This window comes from Heterocephalus glaber, unplaced genomic scaffold, assembly GCF_053883595.1.
Source record: "Heterocephalus glaber isolate CG9 unplaced genomic scaffold, H.glaber_assembly_v1.0 deba00001608, whole genome shotgun sequence".
NCBI lineage: Eukaryota > Metazoa > Chordata > Mammalia > Rodentia > Bathyergidae > Heterocephalus > Heterocephalus glaber.
Window position 1 is genome coordinate 5,209,512 of NW_028258379.1, and position 17,959 is coordinate 5,227,470.

The 17,959-nt window shown below is 39.0% G+C and overlaps 1 protein-coding gene across 5 annotated transcripts in view; it reads right to left on the reverse strand.

Moving 5' to 3' along the window:
* The window catches only part of Esr2 (estrogen receptor 2), a 122,365-nt gene that overhangs the window by 101,612 nt on the left and 2,794 nt on the right, over window positions 1–17,959 (reverse strand). For 4 of the 5 annotated variants that reach the window (XM_021247789.2, XM_004837415.3, XM_004837416.3 and 1 more), the window contains exons 2-3: window positions 4,171–4,626; window positions 2,879–3,051 (exon numbers count right to left, since the gene is read on the reverse strand). In XM_021247789.2, coding sequence (XP_021103448.1) covers window positions 2,879–3,051; window positions 4,171–4,589 — 592 coding nt within the window. In that variant the 5' untranslated portion in view covers window positions 4,590–4,626. The remainder of the gene's footprint in view (window positions 1–2,878; window positions 3,052–4,170; window positions 4,627–17,959) is intronic. The other variant, XM_087195253.1, reaches the window with a different exon arrangement.

Here is a 17,959-nt window from a genome sequence, read left to right on the forward strand (position 1 = left end):
CAAAATAGAAGAGAGGTAAATAGAGTAGGGAGAAGTTCAAATAATTCCCCAAATGATCTATTTTGCTGTTTCAACAATGTTTTAAGATATATATTAATTTGTTTCATTTATACTACTAGTTTCTCTAGTTCATTGAAAAGTTTCTCTAGTTCACTGAAAAGTTTTGTGATATGTTTCTTGGGTTTTTTTTGGGTTTTTTTTGTTTTGGTACCAGGGATCGAACTTGGGACCTTGTGCTTGTGAGGCAGGCACCGGAACCACTGAGCTAAATCCCCGCCCTATGTTTCTTCTTTGTAAGAGATCTTTTTTGTCTCTGAGAAACTACTTTGAAGATAATGATAAATAGTGTATTAACTACAATTAATCTCTTATTTTGTTATGAATTTTTGTGTTTTTTTAATTAAAAAAAAAAAAAGAACTGAGTGGCACTGAGCACAATGGCACATGCCTGTAATCTCAGCACCTGGGGAGACTGAGACAGTAAGAGTGCAAGTTTGAGTCCTACTTGAGCAACTTAGCAAGAAACTAAAAGAGGAAAAATAAAAAGAACTAGGGATGTAGCTCAGAGGGAAAGTACTCCTGGAGTGGATCACCAGCACTGAAGAAAAAAGAAAACAACACAATTGGGTGGCCATTCTCAATATTACAAGGTGTTTATTCCAAAAATATGAAGAACCCAAAGTAAAGATCATTTAAACATTAAACAACCATGGGAGCATTAAATTCTTTCATTTTTTCAGATTTAGAATTTGATGTTCCTGTAAACTAATATAATCATTATGGAAATCAGTATGGAGATTTCTCAAAAAACTAAAACTAGAAATTCCATTCAACCCAACTATTCCTCTTCTAGGTATCTTCCCAAAAGAGTTAAAGACATCGTATTACAGTGATACATGCATACCCATGTTTATAGCAGCACAATTTTTTTTTTTTGTACTGGGGATCAAACTCAGGACCTTACACTTGCAAGGCAGGCACAGTGCCACTGAGCTAAATCCCTGGCCCAGCAACACAATTCTTAAACTATATGTTTCTTTTTTTTTTTTTTTTTTGGTACTAGGGATTGAACTCGGCTCCTTGTGCTTGTGCAGCAAGCATCGAAGCTAAATCCCCAGCCCATGCACAATTCTTAATAGCTAAATCTTGGAAGCAGCCCATATGTCCATGAACAGATGAACCAGTAAGGAAAATGTAGTATTTATACACAATGGAGTAGTACTCTACTGTAAAGAAGAAAAAATTTGAGTCATTTGTAGGAAAATGGATGCACTTTGAGACCATAATGTTAAGTGAGATAAATTAGACACACAAGCTTAAATATCTCATGATTTCTCTTATATGAGGGATTCAAAATATTAATAAAGGGCAAAATAAAAGATAATAGGGAAAAGAGATAGATCTTTTGCAAAAGGAAAGGGGACCAAGAGCTATAGGGAGGGGGGGGGAGGAAAAGAGGATGAAAAAAAGAATTACCATGTGTTAAGTACATGTACCAATCCCCCATGAGGAATGTAATCATTATGCACTGAAAACACATACTAATAAAAAAAGTAAAAACTGAAAAAAAGAATCTGACATTCCTGACTGATACAGTAGGAATGAATAACATCAGGAAAAACTCAGTTTCAACTGTTATCAGCTATAGTCTCAAGGTTCAAAGATATATTAGGGAGCCAGATGATTCCTACAGCAAGAAAAAAAAAGTCTTTTTTAAAGATACAGTTTTAGCAGATCAAAATTTCCTTAAGAGGTAAAAGTCTGAAACCTCAGCAAGATAAAGAACTCAAGAATCATATCAAGAATTCAGTTCTGTGGCCGGGGATTTAGCTCAGTGGCACTGCGCCTGCCTCACAACCACAAGGTCCTGAGTTCAATCCCTGGTACGAAAAAAAAAGAATTCAATTCTGAATCTCAGAAAACCTAAATTGTTCTAGTATATAGCAGGGAACTGGACCTGGCCTTATAATCTACTCCTACAATGTTCACATAGCTATTTGCTACTTGCCATGTGCACACAGTCAACTCCTGAAACTGGTTAAGGTGATATGTAACCGTATCCACTGGTTAAGAACAAGGGTCTCAGGCTCTGGTAGAACAGGGGAGGGAGCAGATAGAAACAAAGGACATTGCCTGAGAGAGGGCTATGAAGGAGAAGTTATGAGGGAGACAGAAAAGAACATAAATCAACCAGAAAGTGGCATCAGGACTGGCAAGGGAGGGAGAGGTGGCAAGGACATGTGTGTGGAGCTGGGCTGACTGGCCATGAAGCCAGACTTGTACTTGAAGCTGATTCAAGAGGGGAAGGAAGGAAGGAAGGAAAAGTGTAACCCTAGACCAGAAAACAAGAGGATTTCCAGGGGAAGATGTGTCTCTAGATCATTCCTCAAAGTCCCCTGCAGTTGAATTCCTGATTTATGACCATTTCCATAAAATGTAGTAATTCTCTCTCCCGAGGAGCCAGCACACCATCACGACTGGGAAGCATGTCCTACATTAAACTTAAGTCAAATGAAGAAACAATCTTTGCAACTCCTAACAAGCATACTTTTTTTCCAAGCGGTATCTTCCTAAGGTCGTAACTAGACATCTCCCCCACCCACAGTAAGCAAAGGTGTAGGTGGCTCGACTGTATAATCTTGGGGTTCAGAGGTGGAAACATGCAATTAAAGATAAAGTGCTGCACCTGAGACAATCCAGCACCCCCCTACCCAAGTCATTCCCACACACACGCTCCTCTGGCCTGTTTGTCAGATACACAAAATGTACCCAATAGGCCAGTAGTAAAATCTCTACCGGGTCATCTCTGCTAACTGTGGAAAGCAAAAGTGGAAAACTGAAGACACAGTTTAACTTAAAATGAAAGCAGCTCTTGTACCTTGAATGCTTCTTTTAAAAAAGGCCTTACATCCTTCACAGGACCAGACTCCATAGTGATATCCGGACGCATAGTCGCTGCAGACTGCACAGAAGTGAGCATCCCTTTTGGAGGCCGGACTAGTAACCGGGCTGGCACAGCTGCCTGTACTCATCTTCCTCTTCAGCGTCTCCCTGGGGGGCAAAGCAAATACCCATTGTAAAGAAAAGAGAGAGGGAAAAAATGGCATGACCATTGTCTAACAATCTTTTTGCCCTTCAGTGCTCTGACAAATACATTTTAGGAAATATGAGAGTAAAGCCATTGTGACTGACACCGGGTCTACACTGCTGTGGGCAATGACAGATCTCAAAGTGGTCAGGTGTGGTCATGCCTATCTCCACACTGAGCATGCCCAGAGGGCTCTGAAGGGGTCCCGAGGCTCCAGGGAGAAGTGCAGGCACCAGGGGACCCCAAAATATACCTGGGGCCCCCAATTTGCTACAGTATTTTTCCTATGGAAATGACAGACATACTGTCTTACTGATTTATAAATGAAGGGTCTTGCTAAATTATCCAAGCTGGGCTTGAGCTTGCAATCTTCCTGCTTCAGCCTCTTGAATGCTGGGATTACGGGTGTAATCCGAGGCAGGAGAATAGCAGTAAGTTTGAGGCCAGCCTGGGCTACAAGGTAAATTCAAGGGCAGCCTGAACTACAAAGCAAGACCTTGTCTCAAGAAACCAAAACAGGAAAAGAAAAAAAAACCCAATCAGAAAAATAGATAAATACATGAAATAAAATTTAAAATTTATTTTCTCAAAGATTTTTTTGTGTTCTGGGGATTGAACTCAGGGCCTCATGCATATCAAGTACAGGTTCTACAACTAAGCTCTACCCTGAGCCCCTGATTTCTCAAAGTTTTATGACATCATTTGAAAGTAATGAATTTTAATATCCAGTATGCTCTAATTTAGTCTGCTGGTTATCTCAGTTTATCTCCCCCTTCCCCTTGTCCCTATACCAACCTTCCCCTCTAAAGACATAGATATTGAGAATATAACAATTAAACTGCAATAATCTATCATGTTACTTTGCATTTAAAAAGTTCAAATATTCTTAACTTCAGGAAATTTCAATGGAAGCCTACATTTAAACAGTTTCCCACCAATCTTTATAAAAAGTTATTTCAGTTCATTGTTTTAAAAGCTTATACCAGTTATCGTTTCAGGTTTCATATGGCTAGTTTTTCATTTAAATTTTAAATACTGCCACATGGCCATGAGCTACAGTTCAGAATGAAGACTGGATTTACCTGTTTATAGGTAAGGTGTGCTCTAGTGATCTTGCTTCACACCAAGGACTCTTTTGAGGCTCTGCATACAGAAGTGATGACTGACAATGGATGGCTAAAGGAGAGAGGTGCCCCGGAGCTGGCCATAACATATTTGGGCTTGTGGTCTGCCGACCAGTCCCACCTTCCAAATTGCTGGCACCGCCGGGAATGCTATAATTCATTACAGCAGGGCTATAGAACGTCATGGTCGAATATTCATGCCGGTTGTCTACATAGGAAGAAGGGATATATATAGGGCCATGCTCCAGGGGGAGAACAGACTGACTGCAGTTGTAGGAGGCAGGAGAGTTAAGGCTAGGTGGTGAGTTTTTGATATCCATGTCTTGAATAGGTAACAGCTCAGAAAACTCCTTGTGAGAAGGGGCACAAAGAGACATTATAAAGTTCTCAAAAACTCACAGGCTGGAATGATAGCTATAAAGAAAAATAAAAGACATTAAGTTAGAGCTATAGGAGTAACTATTAAAAAGTGTTCAAATATTTTTAGTTTTGAAAATGTACACATTTGTATGGTATTATAAATATATCCATAAAGATATATATATATATGAAAATATTAATCACAGAGGGGTGGGAATGTAAGGCATGGAACTCTCATTTTCTACTTCATTCACTTCTTTATTACTTTGTTGTTGTTAACTGTAAGAGTTTTTTGGGGGGTTTTTTGGGGGGGGTACCAGGGATCAAACTCGGGTCCTTGCGCTTGCACAGCAGGCAGCGAAACCACTGAGCTAAATCCCCGGCCCAACTGCACGAGTTGTAACATGGTAATTTATGATTAAATACCCTTTAAGATTAGAAAGCACAGAACTACATCACACACCAGCAAGTATGTTTTTCTAGAACTAGACAAGCTTATCCTAAAGTGAAAATGACCTAGAATAAGCAGGTAAACCCTAAAGGAGATCAGTGAGCAGAACTAGTATTAACAGATACTCATACACATTGTGACTCTCCAATGAGAATTAGCACATAAACAATAAGAATTAGCACATAAGTAGACACATCAAGGTATCTGTTACTCAAAAACTATTGCCTCTCAACTTTGGAGGTGCCCTTCAATATATCCTCTGTGATAAACAAAGCAAATTCATTGACACTGTATTTTAGAGTGAGCTCAACGGTAAGCTTTCTCAGTAGAGTGATCTGGAGAGGCACTCAAGGAGGAAGAGGCCCTGCTGTAACTTCTGGCCCCAGCACAAGTTGGCGGTGTGGGTGAGAATCCAGCACAGAGCTTCTCCTAGCTACAGGTCTAGAACAAGGACCCTCTGCAACCTTGCAGCCTCAGTGTGACAGGCCCAAAAGGGCAACACTGCAAAGTCACTCATTCAGACTGCTTTGAAAGCCACCTGCACATGTGTGCCACAGGTTACTGATGCCAGCTGCTTGCTGGCAATTTGGAGGGGGCTTGTCGTTTGCCCGGCAACTCCAGACCAGCCTGGCCCAAACAGCCAACACTGGCAAAAATAGTTTTCAACTTCTATTAGAAACAAGGGGCTAATCTCCCTGCTTTTTTTTTTTGGTACCGGGGATCGAACTTGGGTCCTTGCGCTTGCAAGGCAGGCAGCGGAACCACTGAGCTAAATCCCCAGCCCCTAATCTCCCTGCTTTATGAGGAGAATGCTTAGATGAAGATGGAGACCAAAAAATCCATTAGGAAAATGAGCAAAAGACTCAGACAAAATTTAAAAAGGTAAATGGCACTTAAATACAAAAAGATGCTGAACCTAATCTGTAAAAGAGACAAATCTATTTGTACCACTTCTCAATTATCAAATTCGCTACCTGACAACACACTTCTGCCCAGGCTGCAGAGACTGTCTACAACTGTGGTAAGTATGACAAATGGTTCAATCACTAGGAGTCTTTGCCAATATATGACACACTGCACATGTTTTTGCCCTGGGGACTATGAATCCTCCCCCCTCCCCCCAAAATTTTAAAATCCTTTGTTAGCATTGCAAATTATCACATCAGTTTCTCCATCTGAAACTTAGTAATTAAGGTTCAAGAGTAAAGAGTTAAGCCTATGCCCTACCTTTTTGAGAAGATCTATATTTTATTCCAAGGTCCAGGGAAAACTTCTATACAAAATAATACCCCCTGATAAAAGGCTTAGAAAAAAAATTGATAGATAAACCTAATAAGACAAAATGTTACAATTACTGCATCTAGATAGTGGCCATATGGACATTCATTATAAATCTTCAACTTGTAAATCTGAAATTTTCCATAATGAAAAGCTTTGGAGAAAAAAAATTACAGATTAAAAGTGGAAACTTTTTTTTTTTTTTGAGAGACTGAGTCTCACTCTGTAGTTCAGGCAGGCCTTGAACTATGTAGCCCAGGCTGGCCTCAAACTCATGGTGATCCTTCTGCCTCAGTTTCCCAAGTGCTAGAATTACAGGCCTGCAGCACCACATCTGGCCAAAAGTGGAAACTTCTAAGAAAAGGTTTGAATAACTGGAATAATACAATCTAGAAAAGGGAACAGTGACCATTATTGAGGCTGGTTGAAAGATAATTAAATAAAGGCACTTGCCTGGAGAATTCTCCATCTGTTAGGGTTTGGGTCTAGATGTCCCCCCAGAGCCTCGTGGAGTTATAGATAGCTTTTTCAGAGGTGGCTGAATCTACAGTGTGTCTGCTAGGATTAAGGGCGTGTGATTACTAAACCACTACACACTGATTGGTTTGGCACTGCCCTAATCCCAGTAGTCTGGATAAGATAAATGCAGCAGTTAGATACTGTTAAGGTCCCCTTGTTGCTTTTGCTGTCTTCTGGCCACCATAATCTGTTTCTCCTCGGTGATGCCCCTCTGTCAAGCCACCCTGCCTTGGAGCCAGCTAACTATGGACTGAAACCTCTACAAACCGTGAGCTAAATAAACCTTTCCCCCTTTAGCTTTGGGTGTCAGATATTTTGTCTCAGCAACGAGAAAACCAAGACACCATCCTCAGTAATTTCACCTGTCACCTACTTTCACATGTAGGTATTGTGGCTGTCTGGAGCTCCAATTCCTCTGGATATTTTCATTGAATGCTCACCCCATTTGTCCTCAAAACACATTCTAAATATGCCCACAAATCTTTAACATTGGTCCCTTCAAAAGGGGCAATCAGGGGCCGGGGATTTAGCTCAGTGGTTTCACCGCCTGCTGCGCAAGCGCAAGGACCCGAGTTCGATCCCCGGTATCAAAAGGGGCACTCTAACAAGTCCTTAGAGTAATGGCTAAATTTGGTAACCCATTTCTAATGAATAAATTATGGCAAAAGGATGATGTGTGACATCCAAGACTACATCATAAAAGGCACTGCAGCCTCTTCACATCTTAGACCCCTTGATGGGGAAGAAGTTCACTGCCATAATGCGAGGATCCTCAACCAGACCAGGGAGATCTCTTGCCAATGGCCTGTAATAAACTTCAGCCTCCAGCCAACTGCTATGTGAACAAGATGTTTTAGAAGCAAATCTTCCAGCGCCAGTCAAGCTTGAGATAACTGCATGGCTGACATTTTACTTCAACCATATGGGAGGATATACAGGTTAGCTGCTCCTAGGACCCTGAATCTGGGAGAGGGAATATGTGTGTGCTGTCTTCAGCTGCTAAATTCCGTGATAACTGTCAGGCAGCAATATATAATCAATACAGTACCCAACATATAATTCATCATTTCCCTCCCCAAACTACTCTGCATTTCCATTTTGTGTTAGGCCTGTTGCAGTCATCTTTCACTTCTCCCCTCTACCTAGTTATTATTAATCACCAAGGCACATGGTTTGGGCCTCGATGCTGCCTTTCCCCCATGTCTGCCTTTTGCTACCATCTTAAACCAAACTCTCATTACTTATCTGTGCATCTGCAATAGGGTCCTAACTGCTCCTTGTCTCCAAACAGCTCCTTCTCCAGGTCCACAGAGCTGTCAGATTAACTTCTTTTTCTTTTTTGAGGTTTTGGGTATGGAACCCAGAACCCTCATACCCAAGGCAAGTGCTCTACCATCAAGCTATATCCCCAGCCTAGATTAAAATCCAGCTCTCTTCTACACTGTGCCTTCTGCCGAACACAGTTAAGCAGCCACACTCTTCTAGTATTCAAGGCATTCCCTTACTCAACCCTCATGTCACACTATCTCCTGTTACTTTCCTACAGGAAAACTGCTGTGCACATAAGAAATAGGCAAAAGGGCTGGGGATTTAGCTCAGTGGTTCTGCCACTTGCCTTGCAAGCCCAAGATCCTGAGTTCAATCCCAGGTACCAAAATATATATCTATATCTATCTCTCTCTCTCTCTCTATATATATATATATACACACACATACATATACATATACATACATACATATACATACATATATACAAAAGCAGAATCAACCAACGTGAAGATAGGATATCAGAACTAGAAGATAGGCTTGTGGTTGGTGATCATCAAAGTGAAAAGCCTCTTAAAAATAGCAAGTGACCATGAAAAAAAAATCCAACAGCTGCTAGAAGACGTAAAGACAACTAATATGAGATTAACTGGAATCAATGAAGAATCAGAAGATAGCACAAAGGGCATAAAAAATTCTGTTCACTGAAGTAATAGCAGAAAACTTTCCAAGCATGGAAAAAGAATTTGACATACAGGTAAGTGAGGTACATAGAACTCCAAATGGTCATGATCAGAAAAAAAACTATACCAAGACATATAAGATTACAGAAATTCAACACAAGAACAGAATATTAAAAGCTGGTGGAGAAAAGAAATAAATCACTTATAAAGGAAAACCCATCAGAATCACAGCAGACTTCTCAATGCAAACCCTTATGTCAAGAACTCGGAGTGAAGTATTTCAAGACCTAAAAGAAAACAAGCTCCAACCCACATTGATGTACCTAACACACAGAATTATCTTTCAAAACTGATAGAAAAATAGATACTTCCATGACAAAGAACACCTGAAGAAATTCATGACCACCAAACCAGGACTCCAAAAAGTTCTGAAGAATATTCTAGAAAGAGCCAACAATTCCAAGAATCCCAATAGTGTGAATCCACCAAGCAAAACAAATAATTAAACAGAAGGAAAAGAAAGGTAACCAACAACAGGAAAACAACATGCCAAGGATAAGTCAACACATATCAGTTATAACCATCAATGTGAACCCTCTCAACTCACCAATCAAAAGAAAGAGATTGGCAGAATGGATCAAGAAACAAGATCTGGACCGGGGATTTAGCTCAGTGGTTTCACCGCCCGCTGCGCAAGTGCAAGGACCCGAGTTTGATCCCCGGTACCAAAAAAAAAAAAAAAAAGAAAGAAACAAGATCTAACAATATACTGCCAATAAGAAATGCATTTAACTGAAAAAGAAATTCATAGACTGAAAGTCAAAGGATGGAAAGTAATACTACATGTGACAAGAAACTGAAAAAGAGCAGCAGTAGCTATTCTATTTGTAGATAAAGTGGATTTCAAGCCAGGCAGATGAGAAGAGACAAAGTGGGTCACTACATCCTCGTTAAAGGAACAATCCAAGAAGGGATCACAATCATAAATATGTATGCACCAAATACCAGCACACCCAATTATATAAAACAAATACTAATGGACATGAAAAATCAGATAAGCACTAATTGTAATGGGGGACCCCAATTACCCCACTGTCACAAATAGATCAATTAGACAAAAAAAGGAAATATCAGAGCTGATCCAAACCTTGGAACAAATGAATTAGTAGATGTCTATGGAGTGTACCACCCCACAACAACAGAATACACATTCTTCTCAGCTGCACATGGACATTCTCCAAAATAGCCTACAAATAGTTCATAGAACGTGCTTAAGTAAATGCAAAGAAACTGAAATTATCCCATACATATTACCAGATCATAGTGCAATAAAATTGGAAATCGATGGTAAAAGAAACCACAAAAACTACACAAACACATGGAAATTAAATAACACCTTCCTGAACAACCAATGAGTCAAAGCTGAAATTAAAGAAATTAGACAGTTTCTACAATTAAATAATGATGCCAATATAACATACATGGACTGAAAGCAGTCCATGAGGGAAACTAATAGTGCTGAATTCCCATATCAGAAAAACAGAGCAAGGGCCAGGGATTTAGCTCAGTGGTTCTGTCGCTTGCCTTGCAAGCACAAGGACCCACGTTCAATCCCTGGTACCAAAAAAAAAAAACAAAACAAAACAGAGCGAGCTCAAATAAATAACTTAATGTTGAACCTCAAGTTTCTAAAAAAAGAAAAGCAAGCTGAACCCAAAGCATGTACAAGGGAGGAAATTACAAAGATCACGGCAGAAATCAATGTAATTGAGACTAAGTAAACAATGAATCAATGAATCAATGAATGAAAGAGTTGGTTCTGTGAAAGATTAAATAAATAAAATCAACAAACTCATAGCCATCCTTACTAAAAAAAAAAAAAAAAAGACCCAACCTATGGAATTAGGAATGAAAAGGATGAAATCACAATAGATCCTCCAGAAATCTAGATCAATACCTACTTTGAGAGCTTGTATTCTAATAAGACAGAAAACACAGAAGAAACGGACAGACATCTAGATACATATGAATTACCAAAACTAAATCAAGAAGATATAAAAATTCTAAACAATCCAGTATCAGTCAATGAAACTGAAGTTATACTACTAAGCTACTGTAGTAAAAACAGCATGGTACTGGCAAAAGACAAAAAACAAACAAAAACACACTCAAGGATCAATAGAACAGAATAGAAGATTCAGAAACAACTCCAAGCACATTCAGGTCAGCTACCTTATCTTTGACAAGGGCCAAACACCTTCACCGGAAAAAAGATAGCCTCTTTAATAAATGGTGCTGAGAAAACTGGCTTTCCACATGCTGAAAACTGAACTTGACCCATATCTCTCACCATGCACTAAACTAAAATTGAAATGGATCAAATATATAAATTTAAAACAGAAACAGGCACTGCCCATAATCCCAGCACTCAGGATGCTGAGGCAGGAGGATCACTACAAGTTTGACACTAGCCTGAGCTACATCGTGAGTTCAAGGCCAGCCGGAACTACATAGTAAGACCTTGTCTCAAAACAAACACCAAAACAGAAACACTTAATCTTCTGGAAGATAGAATAGGTAAAACTCTAGAAGACATAGGTGTGGGCCAAGACTTTCTGAACAAAATCCTGGTCATACAGGAAATAATACAAAGAATCAACAACTGGGATCACAGCAAATTAAAAAGCTTCTGCACAGCAAAAGAAATAACCAACAGAGTGAAGAGGCAATCCACAGAATGGGAAAAATTTTTACCAGCTACTCCTCAGACAAAGGACTAATATCTAGAATATATAAAGAACTCAAAGAAATCAGAGCCCCTAAATTTAAAGACCCAATCCAAAACTGGGCACCTAAAATGAACAGACATTTCTCAGATGAAGAAGTACAAACAGCAAATAAATGTATGAAAAAATGCTCAACATCACTGGTCACTCGAGAAATGCAAATTAAAACACCACCTAGATTCCATCTCTAGAAAGAATGGCTGTCATCAAACAACCAATAAATGCTACCAAGGCTGTGGGGGAAAAGGAACCCTTCTCCATTCCTAGTGGGAGTGTAAACTGGTACAACCACTCTAGGAATCAGTATGAAGATTCCTCAAAAAACTAAAACTAGAGGTTCCGTTTGACCTGCCTATTCCCCTTTTAGATATCTTCCCAAAAGAGCTAAAAGCATCATACTGCAGAGATATATATGCAAAACTATGTTTATAGCAGCACAATTTATAACAGCTAAATCTAATCACTTCTTGGTCTTTTGGCTAAGATCAAGCATAACAGCTAAATCTTGGAAACAGCCTATATGCCCATCAAAAGATGAATGGATGAAGAAAACACATTTATATACAATGGAGTACTACTCTTCCATAAAGATAAACTTGAATCATTTCTAGGACAAGTGGATCCACCTCAAGACCGTAATCTTAAATGAAATAAATTGGACACATAAGTTAAATATTCCATTGTTTCTCTTGTGTGAGAAACCCAAAGTGTAAGAGCTATGCTTATGTAGGATAGATACTGGGAAGTAGGGAGAACATGCTCAAGTGAGTAAGGGAACAAAGGAGGGAGGAGAAGGAAGGGAAGGAAAAAATGGAAACAAAGCTTTTGTAAATGGAGAAGGAAGAGGGGTGGAAGGGAAGGGAATGGGAAAAAAGAATATATATTATGTACAGGTACAAATTCCCTATGATGAATGTGATTGATAAGTATGACAAACATATACAAAAAAATTAAGTTAATAAAAGAATGTCCTGAAGAAAAAAGAAAATATGAAAAACGTGTAATGAAGTGGTTTTTTAAATAAATTTATTTTATTTTATCCCATTCCACCCCTCAAGCCCCCTCCCCTCATGTACAAAAGCTTTGTATCCATTTTTCCTTCTATTTTCACTTTTTTTCTTGTCCTTTCCTTCCTTTTCCCTCCCTCCTCCCTTGTTCCCAATGAAGTGGTTTCATGCCTTAGCACTTTTTCACATGTAGAACCCCTTTCATCACTTACACACAAACTGAATCCTCCTCATTGATTTAGAACTATCCTGGATCCTTCTTGGAAATGGCAATGGTTGGTAGGAGAATAAGAAGTAAAATGAGAGTCTAAGCTCCTTGAAGGCACATGTTCTTTCTTATTCATTCTCCATGGAAAACATGCTTAAATTGTAAGATTTCACTAAGTCAAGGGTATTGGTCAAACTAGCACCCCAGCAGTAGGCACTGAAGAGAATCGATCTAAAGGGGTCCTCCAGGACGCTAAGGGACTGCTGCCTGGCCCCGGGAGACTATTGCATGTCAATAGTCTGAGGAAAGGTCAAAATTCAAATATCTGAAGCACAGTTGCTACTAAATGAATATTGCTTTCAAATCATCCTAAAGTTCTGAGACTAGGTCTTTGAGACAGGGTCTCACTGTGTAGTTCAGGCTGACCTTGAACTCACTATGTACCCCAGGCTGGCCTCGAACTCACAGCAATCCTCCTGCCTCAGCCTCCTGAGTACTGGGATTTCAGGCATGCGCCACAACAGCCAGCTTCAAACCATTCTAAAGTTGAAAAATCTGAAATCAAGCTTTTGTAGGGTACATACCTAATATACACAATCCCTGTTTTAACCAGTGGCACTAGAATACACCTACAGATTCATGAAAATAACTACCTGGGTTAGAGTGAGTGGTTGAATACAAGAGAGATCATAGGAGTTGGTAATTAAGCTACTGGTAACCATCAGAGGGCACCTCCAGAACTGACAGTATTGTTAAGAAGCATTTATCCCTCACTATGTCCTGAAACCACTTCTATTTCAATCCTCCTACACATACACCTGCTCACTATACCTGTTTTCAATATTGTTCCTTAGTGATATTTTACAGCATTATTTTTGCTATGAAATCTGAGCATATCTAATGTAGCCAAATATGTAACCAAAACACATTTAAAGTACTTTAAGAACGAATTTAAACTGTATACATTGTAGTAACTGAGAGCAAATTACTGAAGTTAACATATACCAATCCCATTTATGCATAATAAAATGTAATCTGAGGGTAATAATTAATCTTGTATTTCTTGAACTTTAAAAAGTATAAAAACAAGATGGCCTACACAATTTAATGAACAAAAAGTATGTCCAAAGATCAATATGGTCACCATGGCCAGTACAATTTCTTATACAGAGTACTGCTCAATGTAAAGGTATGAGGTCAAATGCAACACTCAAAATCATTAAAGGTTAATGATACAGTATTTAGGAAATCATAAGACAGGAAAAAAGTGAATTTTAGAAGAATGTGAACAAAAGACTTCAAATTAACACTAAATTAATGAAAACAACTAAGTACATGGTTGAACAACAACAACAACAACAAAAAACCAATCTATGGTCATTGTGGTCAACCAAGGTTTACTAAATTTTGTGTTATCTAAACTACATCTTCCACATGAAATGCGGTTAGCAGTGGTTTTTCTGAAAACCTGATGTGTTGGCTCTGCTGAAGTATTTATGCTAAAGTGCTCTTTTTCTTTCATCAGGCCTCTTAAAAACGTACAGCTTCTTTGACACAAAATAATAAATAGTTACATGGAAATTCATGAGTAACTCTTTCCTTTATCTAGCTGAAAAATGAACACAAAATTTTTTAAGAATGTGCCATCTCTCTCCAGAGCAAAAAATCAATTCCATTACTCATTTTCACCTACAACCAAAATGTTCATTCTCAGCCCAGCAATGCTAAAATGACCTGTCAGACACACACCAAATGGCAAGTGCCAATACGTGTCCAGGTAATCAATCAGGTAGCACAACAACTTTGTCTAGAAAACAGATCTTACACATCAAGTGTCACGAATCACCTTCTCTATAATTTCTCCATTTCCCTATACAATGACGATTAATGCAAGAGAAGTGACTGCTGGATAATCATTGTAAAGCAAGGTTACTTTTCGGTTAGGTATCTTTCAGATGCATCCAGATTCATGTGGCAACTATTTGTCAGTGGCATCTTTAATAATTAGGAACTTGGTGGCCTATGTAAAGGGTTTTTCTTCCCTAAGCTAAAGAAAGATGAACTTAAACCATTAGAGTACGCAGAAGAACAAGTAGCAAGAAGAGTCTTCTCTACCAGAGCCAGAGGTCTATACAAACGCATGAACAAGTCCATTCTGATTATCTGAGTCGTCCTACAAACATTTAAAGTGACCAAAGGAAAAAATCTGCCAAAGGTCATATTTCCAACATGCATGGTGGCACATGCCTATAATCCCAGCTACTTGGGAGACCAAGGCAGGAGGATCACAAGTTCAAGGATAGCCTGGACAATATAGGGAGAACCTGTCTCAGAACATATTTTTTAAAGGAATGGGCTATATCTAAGTGTTAAAGTGGGTCCTGCTTCAATCCCCAGTGTTGTAAAATAAAATTTTTTTATGATTGAATTTCTTCAACATTGTAGGGTGGGATAATTCCATTCAACCAAATTATCCCCCTTCCAGGTATCTTCCTAAAAGAGTTAAAGACATAATATTACAGTGATACATATTTACCCTTTTTTGTTGTTATTGTTTGTTTGAGGCAGGGTCTCGCTACACAGTTCAGGCTGGCCTTGAACTCATGGCGATCCTCCTGCTTCAGCCTGCCAAGTGCTGAGATTACAGGCATGCACCACCACACCTGGTGATATACACTCATGTTTATAGCAGCACAATTCATAATAGCTAACTTCTGGAACCAGCCCATATGTCCATCAATAGATGAATGGATAGGGCTGGGGATTTAGCTCAGCGGCGCTGCACCTGCCTCACAAGCCCAAGGTCCTGAGTTTGATCCCAGTACCACAAAAAAGAAAAAAAGAATGGATAAAGAAGATGTAGTTTATACACAATGGAGTACTACTCTGCCATAAAGGGTAGACCTGAAGCATTTTTAGGTAAATGGATGCACCTTGAGATCATAATGTTGTGAAATAAATCAGACACACAAGTTAAATATTGCATGCACTACATGGTTTCTCTTATATAAGAAAACCAAAATATAAATGAAGAGAAAAATAAAAGATACATAATAGGAAATAGGGAGATCTTTTTCAAATGGGAAGGACAAGAGAGGGGGAGAGGGAAGGAAGGAAGGGAAAGGGATTTTTAAAAAGAACTGGAGGGCCGGGGACTCAGCTCAGTGCTTCCAGTGCCTGCGTTGCAAGTGCAAGGTCCTGAGTTTGATCCCGGGTACCAAAAAAAAGAACTCAAGGAAAAAAATTTTTTAATTTAAATTTTTAAAATAGAGCTTTTGCGAGTGGGAAGGGGAAGAAGAGTTGGAGGAAACAGGAAGGTATGGGAGGCAAAGGAGACAAAAGAATTAAGATGTGTTAATGCACATGTACAAACTCCCCACAATAAATGTAATCATAATGTACTACAAACATGTACTAATAAAATAAATGTTAAAATATATATAACAGGAAGTAGGTAGACAGATCTTTCCCAAATTGTAAGGGGATTGAGAGATGGAGAGGGAGGGAGGGAATAGGGATGGAAAAAAAGAGTCAAGATGTGTTGTGTGCATATACCAACTCCACACTAGGCATGTAAACATTATGTACTGCAAACATAGACTAATAAAAATCATGCACAGGCCCAACATGGCCTCAGTGACCACAACGTCTGGTACAAAGGGAAAAATATTCTCTAAGGAGATTAAATGTTGGACCTGGCTGGCATGGAATTTTACCCAGCCAACAAAAGACCATGAACCTGGACATCCTGATTCTAAGCATCACTTATACTTTGTATGTCAATTTTCTTTAGTCACCATAACCTAAGACAATTTGTCCATACCCTTTGTGGTGAACAGTAACTTTTCTTTTTTTTTTTTTGGTACCGGGGATCGAACTCAGGTCCTTGCGCTTGCGCAGCAGGTGGCGAAACCACTGAGCTACATCCCCAGCCCTACAGTAACTTTTCTGTCCAAAGACTTCTCTCTGCCATTCTCCCAGTGTGCACACCTGTGTGTGGTGCTCAGGTCATGTCTCTCTGTTCAGCAGAAAAGCTTTTTGTACACACAGTGTTCTAAAGTACTGGCTGGGAAACATATTATGGCTCTTTTAAAAAATTTATAAGCTCCCAAATATTGACAGTGATTTTGTGAAGACAAAAGTGGGTCCTATAAGTAGCAGAAAGACACTCTAAAAAGAATAGTAGCTGAGCTGGGGATTTAGCTCAGTGGTTCTGCTGCCTGCCTCGCAAGCACAAGGACCCAAGTTCAATCCCCAGTACAAAAAAAAAAAAAAAGCATAGTAGCTAATGAATAAGAAGTCAGCAGCAAGCCTGTTTTTACGTATATTCCAGTCCCATGGGCAGAGCAAACACTGAGCCTTAATCTCTGCTAGCCTGAAAAGCAGATAATCTTAGACAAATCACATAAACTCCCTAAGCTTCCAAATTTTCCTCAGTAAAAATGGGGACCTCTTATGGAATGTACCTTTTCACAGTGCTCTTAGGGAAGAAATGATATGTGTGAACACATCCTATGAGGTACTGTTACATATCCAAAGGGGTAAAGCCAGTTAGAATCTCCAGACAACTTAAGATAAAATGACTTATGCTCTGCCTGAAGATTTTTGTCTCTTAACCTTATTCACTTAACTTCTATTCCACAAAGTCCATCACCACCAATCCAGACAGCTGGGCTACTAGTAGCCTGTTAGCTCTACATATATGTGAGCTCTACATCCTCCTTAAGCTATTCTCAAGACTGCTGACTTGAGGGAATTAGATAGCTCAACTTCATTCTACCTATTGATCATGGGCCCCTAACTTAAGCATTTGGTCCAAACACTCTACATTTGTGTGCCCTACAGAAATCATAAATACACACTCAGCAGACAAATACAAGAAAGAATTTCATGGGATATATATAGATATACACACATATTTATCTTAAGCATCAAGCATCCCTGGCACATGTAAATATCTGTTTTGGAATCATTAGCTTTAAATATATCTTCTAAAAGCAAAATATTAAGACTCTCAATCAATTTAATATTAATTAGAAATAAAAAAACTGCTTATTCCAAATAGCCATCAAACTGATCATCAGTAATTGATTTACATGCAACTCATTAGAACAGGTACATGCATCTCCCAAAATGTAATTCCCTCTGTCACAATGCACAAAGTGGTACATCTCACAAAGCTAAATTTA